The following is a 10,524-nucleotide window of genomic DNA, read 5'->3' as shown; positions in this document are numbered from 1 at the left end:
CATGCGCAGACCACTTTTCAAAAAGAGATAAAAACTAAACCTTTTTGATGGAATCTTTGAAAGATGCCAAATATTTTTCATTTTCAAGAAATATTACCTATTTTGTCGGCCACGGTGTTTTGCAGATTAATGATGATTTCAAGTTTTAGTTGGAAGACTCAAAGGAGAAGTCTAAAGAGGGTGAAGCAGTTTTTCCTAACTCTATTTCCTTTTTGTAGTATTTTTAGTCAAAGAATGAAGGAGGTGACATTGATTCATATAGTCAATGGTTAGCTATCTTTCTGCATATGATGCAAAAGAAAGATCTAGAGTGGGCATACAGATTTCAAGAGCAGAAACAAACTACAAAAAACACTCATGAGAAGCTGGTCAGTGACCCTATACACATTGAAGCAAAGTAGTTTGCTAAAAAATATGATAATCAGTTTGATACACAAATGGAAACTGATCAGGAGTTTTAGACTCTTAAAGTGTGTTTGTCAACATAGGAAGATTCAGATCATGGTCAAGAAAATGTTACTTTTTGTAACATCATAGAAAAAGTACCTAGCAATTAGGCACCTTGGTATATTGCAGGAAACTAATGGTTGTAATATCCTTAGAATTCATAATCAAGGGATTATGGATGTCGAGTCTAAATTTTTGGAGAATTTGAACTTATCCACCACATGTGCCAGTGTTAAAAGGCCACTCTAAATTCCTAGATATTTCATCTTGCATTAACTATCTTTTGAACCTTAGTCATATCAACTAGGTATGTGGAGATTCCAAGAGTCATAATATCTCTTGATATTTGTGAAGCTATATGGATGTATCTGAATAGCTTTTTGGCGATCCTACCAATGAAGATGATGGTGATTAGGAGTGTCTATATTGTGTTTTGTCGATATTTACAGCCTGTTGTTACGAGATCAGCTGGTATTTTCAATCTAAAATATTCAGTGATGTAATTGAAATTGGATTGTAATGTGTGTCTGATCAGTGTTTGTTTGATATCGGTGTGCATTTTTGCTTGCATCCGAATCCTTTTGAGAAGACTTTTCACATGCTCAATATCATCCAGGTTTTGTAAGATTCCTCCCCAGCCTCTCAAAATGTCCAGCATCTTCCCTTGTAATCAATCCCCTCTTTAGAAATATAAAAGATCTTGTCTCTGCCTATTTTGACATAGAGAGAGAAAATATTCTAGAGAGAGAATATTCAGATTTTGAATATTTTTAGATAGAAAAATTTCTCATATTATTAAAATGAATTCCCCTGAAACAAAAATTCAAAAAGAACTTTCCAATGTGCAATTGGAATTTATTGGAAATGGGTATAAAGGACCTTAGCCTAAGGGTCTAGATTTTAAAAAAAATTTGGATTATGGTCCAATTAAGATTCCTATGGACCAATAGCATCAATTCATGTGTAGGGAGGAGATAAATCCAATTTGTAAAAGAAGATACCCAAAAATGAGTAAATGCTCACATAAGATGAAGAGTTGAAAATGTACAAGGTTTATTAGTAAAAAACTATGAGCAATATTAAAAATATGAGATATTTTGGGTATCCAAAAATGAGTAAATGCTCACATAAGATGAAGAGTTGAAAATGTACAAGGTTTATTAGTAAAAAACTATTAAAAATATGAGATATTTTGGGTATAATGATTCCATTTTGACACATATGTAAGGAAGGGGAGTTCTTTAAAGGAGGTGCGTATTTCACATAAGATGAAGAGTTGAAAATGTACAAGGTTTATTAGTAAAAAACTATGAGCAATATTAAAAATATGAGATATTTTGGGTATAATGATTCCATTTTGACACATATGTAAGGAAGGGGAGTTCTTTAAAGGAGGTGCATATTTCACATAAGATGAAGAGTTGAAAATGTACAAGGTTTATTAGTAAAAAACTATGAGCAATATTAAAAATATGAGATATTTTGGGTATAATGATTCCATTTTGACACATATGTAAGGAAGGGGAGTTCTTTAAAGGAGGTGCATATTTCACATGCTTGAATGAGTTTTAAACTCATAAAAATTGAGATATTTCATCTCTCCTCTCTCTCCTCTCCTCATTCAAGTCTAGTTCCAAAAAGTTAGCTTAACTGACCTAAAAATGGTCAAAAAGTGACCAAACTGACTTGGAAAATTCTAGAATCAGTTTGTTTGGTTAGGAGCTCAATTTTTCCTATAAATAGAAGCCTTCCCTTGTTGAAAAAAATATAGTGTCTTATGCTTTGTTACTCTACTCCACCTAAGCCAAGAACTGTGAATTCTTTAATAATTCACTAGTTTTTGACACTTCTCTCTTTCTTCAATCCCCATTGGTGGCTCCATCAACATACTAAACCAATTGATTGGTTGGGGGCCTCTACCGTGAACAAAGAATCAAGCAAATTGTAAGGTAAGTATGGTGAATTTTGATCTTTTCTATAATTTCTCAATGTTTCTCTCTTCTCAACCCCTCTCAAGCTTGAGAAGCTTAATTGGTATGGTTTTTTTAAATGCTATTGAAGTTAATTAATTAATGATAGTAAAGAATTACATAAATTTCCATTTATGTTTAGTTCTAATGGTTTTTTCTATCTCTCACTTAAGAAATGGTCATACTCATGACCCATTCTCAATCCAAATGAAGCTTTTCATAAAGCTTTTTCTTAATCCAAGATTAATCTATGCTTGAGAATAAATTAAAAGTTTTTTTATCTATGCTTTTATTTTATGATAATTTTGATTTAATCCATTAAGAATTAATGATCCAATTAGAGATCATTCTAATCATTCCCTCAAAGATAACCTATCTTTTAAAATAATTGAGATTTATTAGTTATAGTAGCGGAGCTATGGCAAAATTTTATAAAAATTTACACATAAAATAATTTCATTCAAAGCATGAAAAGAGGATTTCCTACCATATTCTAGGAATTATCATCCTAGATTAATTGAAAGAATTTCATAGTAATAATGAAAAAATTGAATTTTTATATCATGCATAAAAGATAAATATTTTATTATAAAAGTGTTACTTTTAACATAATTGAATTTTATGCATAGAGGTATGCATAAAAGATAAATATTTTATTATAAAAGTGTTACTTTTAGCATAATTAAATTTTATGCATAAGAGGTATACATAAAAGATGAATATTTTATTATAAAAAATTTACTTTTAGCATAATTAAATTTTGTGCAGAGGCATGCATAAAAGATAAATATTTTATTATAAAAGTATTACTTTTATCACAATTGAAATTCTTGCATAGAGGTATGCATAAAAGATGAGTTAAGATGTGTATGGGATGAGGTAAGAAGTGTATGTGATGGGATAAGATGTATACGAGATGAGTTAGGATGTGATAAGATGTATATGAGATGAGTTAGGATGTGATAAGATGAGTTAGGATGTGATAAGATGTATATGAGACGAGTTAGGATGTGATAAGATGTATATTAGATGAGTTAGGATGTGATAAGATGAGTTAGGATGTGATAAGATGCATATGAGATGAGTTAGGATGTGATAAGATGAGTTAGGATGTCATAAGATGTATATGAGATGAGTTAGGATGTGATAAGATGAGTTAGGATGTGATAAGATGTATATGAGATGAGTTAGGATGTGATAAGGGGTGTATGAGATGTGATAAGATGCATATGAGATAAGTTAGGATGTGATAAGAATAGTTAAGATGTGATAAGATGTGTATGGGATGAGATAAGAAGAGTTAAGATGTGATAAGATGTGTATGGGATGAGATAAGAAGTGTATGTGATGAGATAAGACGAATATGGGTTGTGATAGGGTGAGAATGGATGTGATGAAAAAGAATAGATGAGAAGGCGTATGGGTTTATATGAATGGAAATGAGAAAATGGATGTATGTATGTGGATGTATGTATGTATGCATGTAGATGTGAATGTATGCATGTGGATGTGTATGTATGGATGTATGTATAAATAAGGATGGAATGTATGCATGTGAATGTATGTATGTGGATGTGGATGTATAAATAAGGATGTGAAAATGGATGTATGCATGGATGTGTATGAAGAATAATGAAGGTGAATGTGTATGGGAAATAATGTGTCGTTGATATGAATGAATGAATGACAATGAGTACATATTAAGGGAATGTGGAATAAGAATGTGGATTGATGAGGGATAATGTGCAAAAATGAGAGTTAATATAGAAACTGTATTTTGTGACTGTTTGTAAATGTTGTTTGTAAATGACTGTTTTATGTCAAGAATGCTGGGAAAGCATTTTGACCATCTTGTGATTAAGGTCGTGGAGACCTAACTCATAAAGTTGCAACTGCTGTTGACGGAGAGTCAATGGAGGACGTCTCGCGTAGCAAGGTCGGCCGAGGTCTTGACCAGCCTCGGTGCGATTAAAATGGTGAGCTTCCGGTATGGTGGATGAGGGGCCAAGGAAGCGGCCTATGAGTGAAGCGCTAGGTCACTTGCGAAGGATCCTAGAGGGTGCTGACCATATGGTGCTCGGGCTCTGGGTCGCCTAGGATACCCATGCGTGCGTCGAGGAAGATATTGGAACAAGGAGTAAGAGTTATTTTTCTGAAACCGGGCATGGATCTGGTTGATTGACCTTGCTGGTCTTCAATGGATGAGTCCATGGCTCTTTTTATGGATCTAGTTGATTGACCTTGCTGGTCTTCAATGGATGAGTCCATGGCTCTTTTTATGGATCTGTTGGTTGATCTTGCTGATCTTCAACGAGAGTCCATCTTGATTTTTATAAGTGATTATATTGCCGAGTATTATGGGCTAGGAACTATTGAAAAGGCCCCTGAGTGGGTAGGTGGTGAGCGTTCTAGTTGCCAATGATGCCATAGATACTCTGATGAAGGAATGATGGAAAATTTGAGAATCAACCGGATAATTTGGAAGACTGTGATCAGTGGTACTATGGTTTCATTAAAGGATTGTTTTAAAGTTAGCTGATGTTAAGAAAAAGGCAAGTTAGCTGATGTTAAGAAAAAGGCCTTTTTCTTAGCTGATACTAAGAAAAAGGCAAGTTCATTAAAGGATTGTTTTCTTAGCTGATGCTAAGAAAAAGGCAATTTCATTAAAGGATTGTTTTCTTAGCTGATGCTAAGAAAAAGGTAATTTCATATTGGGTGTGTAAGTGGTGTGCCTAATTTTATGTTTGCATGAACTTCCGGCTAGGGGGCCTTGGAACTCTTTTCCTTGGTACCCGGGACAAAACCTAAACAATTTTCAAATTGGATCCCATCACTACAGTGGTTGGACAGTTGGCTAACCCATGGGATCGGATGGGGTTAGGCTGGACTGATGGATCCGTAAATCGAGACTCAACTTTTGTTATTACGATAGATAAAGTAAATCCCGGACAGTAATTGTTCTATGGATAGGAATCAACGGCTGTGCCTCTTGAATGGGGAAAAAAGCGTTGATCCCAATGATCCAAGTGCAATTTTTTTCCTTGATCTGATCAAGTATCTTGAAGATGCAATTGGATCAGCTTGATCAGAAATGATCTTGACTACGTTAGAGTAAAAAGTTTTCCTGGTGGAATCACCCGTGCTTTCCGATAAAGGAAGTTTTTCTAGGTTCGGATTTGGATAAATCGATGGATTAGTTTCTTGTCCTGATATCCGTGGGCGAGGCCCCGAGTGTGGGACCCCTCTCCCGCGCGAGAAGTGCTACTTCCGCTGCTAGTACCCGAATCTGTTGCTCGGTGGGAACAGGGGGATCTCACAGTTGGTATCAGAGCATTTGGTTATTAAAGATCAACTGAGAAGACAAATATGTCAAAAATTTATCAAGAAACACAAAAAGGTTATAATTGTGTGATATAATTCATACAATTTGATATTCAAACTGAAATTCGTAATTTGGTAAGTACCGCAATTAATTAGAATCCCTGACTTGCTTGAAGCCTAGACATGATGGTATTTACCTTAGAATTCCAAGGGTTGTGACTACCCGTATATACCGAGAGTATAACTGCAGCTCTTTACTGACAGTATATACGAGTAAATCTAAGACTTGAAATTATAAGTATTAATGCTATCCAGATGATGATTTCGAATGTGGTTGATATGATTTTTAATTCTGTTTGAGAATGGATGAATTGATTTGGATTCTGATTGAAAAATGATGATTTCTGAAATTAGATGAAATATAATAATCTGAACGAAACCACAATGAGGATGAATGGGACGAGTCCCTGTGATGATATTCATGACTAGAATGATGATAATGAATTCAGCAAATCACTATGAGATTAGTGGGTTGTGCTGTCAAATTGTTACTGTTAACACTTGACTCAGTAGATCAAGGTAAGGGATGACAAATTGAGAACTTGCTTAACTGAAATTCCTGTAGAGGAATGTTCAAAAGGAAATTTTTTGGTCTAATGGACCATTATCGTGTTAAAGATATGAATGATATGATTTGAATGAATTATTATTATATTCAGTGTGTTTGATCAATGTTTGTTGATATCGGTGTGCATTTCTGCTTGCATCCCGATTGCTATTCTTTCATTTCAAAAGACTTGTTTAAGGTTATCCGATGTAAGCAATGCTTGCTGTTATCGTGTTTGTGGTCTATGTCTCTCTCTCTCTCTCTTCCTCTAACTAATTGTGACAAACCAACCAAGAAAATAGAACTAAGGCTTTTCAACAACGATCCTTCTTTGTTTCCAATTATACTTTGGCCCGGAAGAGACTCACAGTATACCGTATGTTGAAGCTACTTGTACATATCCATAATCCCTTAGTTTAGTTGGGTGCAATACAAACAACTGTCATATTATATTATCTGGTTACATATTTTGTTAGCAAATTAATACCGTTCTTAGACATTGACTAGTATAGTCAATGTCTTAGATGGTACAACTGTGTTACATGTGATTGGCTTTTAGCAAAAGGGGGGCATAATATAATAGTATTATGAGGACCAAGTTGCAGGGCAGAAGGAAGCATAGACGATATCAAGCGCGTTAATGCCCCCGTCAAAGAGAAGGCCTCTAAATCCCATGAGGAATGATCCTTCAGGGCGGTTCCATTCAATATTAGTATAAGAACTGTCCCCGCCACTTATACAAGAACCATCATCGAGTGATATATCAAGCCTCCTTATCAATGTAGTAGAGGAAGTGTCATGTGGTTCTGCTCTATGGAAGCCCTTGAAGGATTTGACAGTGTGACTAGGCAGCACCACCAGCAGGGGGCTGATTTTTTCCCCATAGCAATGACTGCCATGGTGAAGGGTTTGATCTACCATGTTCCAACCAGAGTAGGTGACCTCCAAGCAGCTGACTCGGTTCCAAGTATAGCGTAGTTGTATGGCGGAGATCCTCTTGCGCTGCTGAATATATGTTCTAGGATCCTGTACATCGTCAAACGCCGCAGCACCAGCCCCTCCATTCATGGCTTGATACGTTTTCACGGTGTAGTCTAGGGATGGCATGCCGCTGGCAAGGCACTTCAGTACTAATCGATCACCCACGATTAGCGGCTTGGTCGGATTATCTACATATGATGACACCAAGCCTCGCACCATGCTCTCGTCATTATCTGCTTGCACCTTCACACTGTTGAGCTTGTTGTCTCCGCCATAGCCCCCATAGAGACTGTACACCTTGTTAATAACATCAATATTCCCTTGTAGGTCCTTCAACTTGCTCAAGGTGTTTGAGGTTTCCCGGCTCGCTAGCATGGTGCGGTTGCGCGCAACGGGTTTGAACATACTGCCTATGCCTGGAACATGCTCATAGCCAGAAACAGTCCACTGGATGATCTTCGGAGCTGTGAGCTGCATCGACGGGAACTTTAAGGCAAAGTTTACCATCTTCTCGGGAGCTGGGAATTCGGGATTGGCTACGCCGGACATGCGCTGCACGAAATGGATGCGTCGTGTCTGAGATGAATTAAAACGCTCGATCTTGACCTGCAAAATATTCCAATATGCTGATTGGGATAAGTGTCACTACTCTGATCATATCAACACTGAAGCTCCATCCTCAAAGCATCATGCAAGTGTGTAGGGGCTCACTCTGTGAGCAACTCAGTACGGTGCCATGCAAATGTATATATAATCACCATATGTGTCATATTTGTAGCATTCAAATAATCACCATATCGCCACGCATGCATAAGTCTTGAGCGGCTATGGCGGTGATCGCAGGACACATACTAGACAAACATAAGCTTCTGTCACTCATTCCAAGTCATATATGTGGCATTATATGTTATGGACCATAGGGTCTTTGTGGCCTTATGGACCACATGGTCTTGCAAAGGCATGGTTAACTCATTTCTCACTTATATTACTTGTGCAATATATACGCAACACAACACCAGTCGACCCCATAAATCCCCCTTGATCAAGGTCGGTGGTCCACCGACGGCAAAAGAGTCTACAAAGCGGCCAAGGGCATATAGACACTGTTGTCCAGCACAACACTGGACTTATGGGATCATTGCCAAGTCATTTGTGAAGGTTCCAAGAGTGTGAAGCCCATTTTCCCTTCTTTTTCTCCTTGATATAGTTCAGCATGTAGAGCTTCCCAAAGGCAGGCATACGTAGCCTGCAAAAGCGGGGGGCACGGCCTACGTGCCCGCGAAGGGTTGGGGGAGGAACCGGAGACCCCCATCCCGCACCAAGATACATATATGCTGAGTCCTTTTGTAGGGCCCAATGGTTGGATTCCAGAGGGCGACCAAGGATATACAGGAGCATGCCGGATATGCTAAAAAAGTGCAAGCGAAGAAGCATATGATACACATGAAAAGTTATCAATATAATTTAAAAATATGTGCGTCACCAAGAGACGTCTAGAAAGCTCCTCCAAGGATTGGTCAATGCGCTTTGAGATGGGATAACGTCTAAAGCAACGCCACCTTCGTCAGCTTAGTGGTTCAGTGTGCTAACGTGTACAGCTTGTTGCCCCAGGCGTACAACGCCAACGCCACTTTCACCACCTTAGTGGTTCGGTGTGCTAGGCAAAGCCGTGAATTGAAATCCCCATTTTATGAGGGTTGTTGACTCTAAAAGGGCAAACAAGTTACCAACCTAGTGTGGTGGTAATTAAGGTGTTTCCCTTTGGGGGCCTTGCGGTTACCGTGTACATATATATGGGTGTGTGAGTGGATTTTCTCTCGGGCGCTTGCCCCAAAAATCGTGAAAAAAAATAAACCAACATAAAACAACAGATCACCTGCAAGGATGCATCCACGCTCACTGTAGAGAAGATTCCTGCTGCTCTCAGCTCGCCGCTCAGCCGGGACTGCTCCTCCCGCGAGTCCGAGTAGTAGGAGTACACGGCATAGTACTCACCACCAGTGATTCGGCTTGATAGGTAGCTGTCGCCATATAATTGCACAAAATCTGCCAATTGGGTATCGTCCTTTGGCGGAGAAACCTCAGGCCGCAGTCCCTGCACATTGGTCACCGTCTCCAAGCCCTGGATGTGGCGGGAGAACACAACGATGTGGGTAGTGTTGGAGGTGGTGGTCAGCTGCTGGAAGAATTGCACCTTCTCGGAGACGCTGCCAAAGCTAGAGAAGCTGACAGAGAGGGCCTGATCAATCTGGAGGGACTCGATGAGCTGCATGCTGCTGGTACAGATGTCACACTTCACAAAGCTATCGCCTCCCGAGACTTGGGTCTCCCCTTTCACTGCTATATTCAGTCCCTCCCCAAAAACAGCATTGTAGCCCTGCATCAACGCCACCGGCGCGACGGCACGGAGCCCATTCGTGGAGCGCCGCCCCTGGCGGCAAGGCGCAAGCAGAGGAGCCGCCTTTAATTCACCTTTTTTGATCAGCAACTGCGCAGCTGCCATCCTCTCTTCAACTTATCTCTCTCTCTGTCTCTCTCTCCCTCTTCAACTTCTGTAGGCACTGGGCAGCGACATATATAGTGCGTCTTCCATATTAATGCGTCTTCCATAAGCTCGAGCATGAGCAGAATTATTCTAAACTTTCCAAAAGAAAGAAAAAATATTCTAATCCTCCATACCACGTATATCAATCAATGTGGCATCTATGACCCCTCTCTCTCTCTCTCTTCAACTTCTGTAGCCACGGAGCAGCGACATATATAGTGTGTCTTCCATAAGCTCGAGCATGAGCAGAATTATTCTAAACTTTCCAAAAGGAAAAAAAAAAACAATTCTAATCCTGCATACTACCTTTGATTTACTCGTAACTACTATCAATCAATGTGACATCTATGATTTACGCATAAATCAATGTGATATCTCTCTCTCCTCTCTCTCTCTCTAGCTTATCTCTCATTTAAAGACAGCGACCTCGAGCATGAGAAGAATTATTCTAAACATTCCCAAAGGAAAAAAAATTCTAGAACCAAACCATCCATATGATTTTCTATGATGTACTCATCAATCAATGTGGCATCTTAGTAGGGCACCCCAACGATATTCGGCTCGCTCTTTCTGGTCCTGCTAATAAGGACATTGGAGCCCATGCATTTTCTTAATCCCTTTGAAAGTCAATGTTTCTGAATATGGTAATTGGC

At 38.7% G+C, this 10,524-nt stretch overlaps 1 protein-coding gene across 1 annotated transcript; it reads right to left on the bottom strand.

Moving 5' to 3' along the window:
- Window positions 1-6,817: 6,817 nt before the first annotated feature.
- LOC147607351 (uncharacterized) lies at window positions 6,818-9,868 on the bottom strand. The gene is made up of 2 exons (XM_086790717.1): window positions 9,203-9,868; window positions 6,818-7,932 (listed from the first exon to the last, which is right to left on the bottom strand). Exons 1-2 carry the CDS (start codon window positions 9,827-9,829, stop codon window positions 6,931-6,933), a joined length of 1,629 nt encoding a protein of 542 aa, XP_086646843.1. The 5' UTR covers window positions 9,830-9,868; the 3' UTR covers window positions 6,818-6,930.
- Between the last annotated feature and the right edge of the window lie 656 nt (window positions 9,869-10,524).

This window comes from Cibotium barometz, chromosome 55, assembly GCF_041138505.1.
Source record: "Cibotium barometz isolate CiBa-2024 chromosome 55, ASM4113850v1, whole genome shotgun sequence".
NCBI lineage: Eukaryota > Viridiplantae > Streptophyta > Polypodiopsida > Cyatheales > Cibotiaceae > Cibotium > Cibotium barometz.
The sequence above is the reverse complement of the archived record's forward strand: the minus strand, read 5'-3'. Positions and strand labels throughout refer to the sequence as shown.

Bases quoted from the DNA above. Each gene is read 5' to 3' on its own strand.
- LOC147607351 (XM_086790717.1), bottom strand. From the start codon at position 9,829: ATGGCAGCTGCGCAGTTGCTGATCAAAAAAGGTGAATTAAAGGCGGCT. The intron at 7,933-9,202 runs GTGATCTGTTGT...AATATTTTGCAG, and splicing joins GCGTGGATGCATCCTTGCAG to GTCAAGATCGAGCGTTTTAA.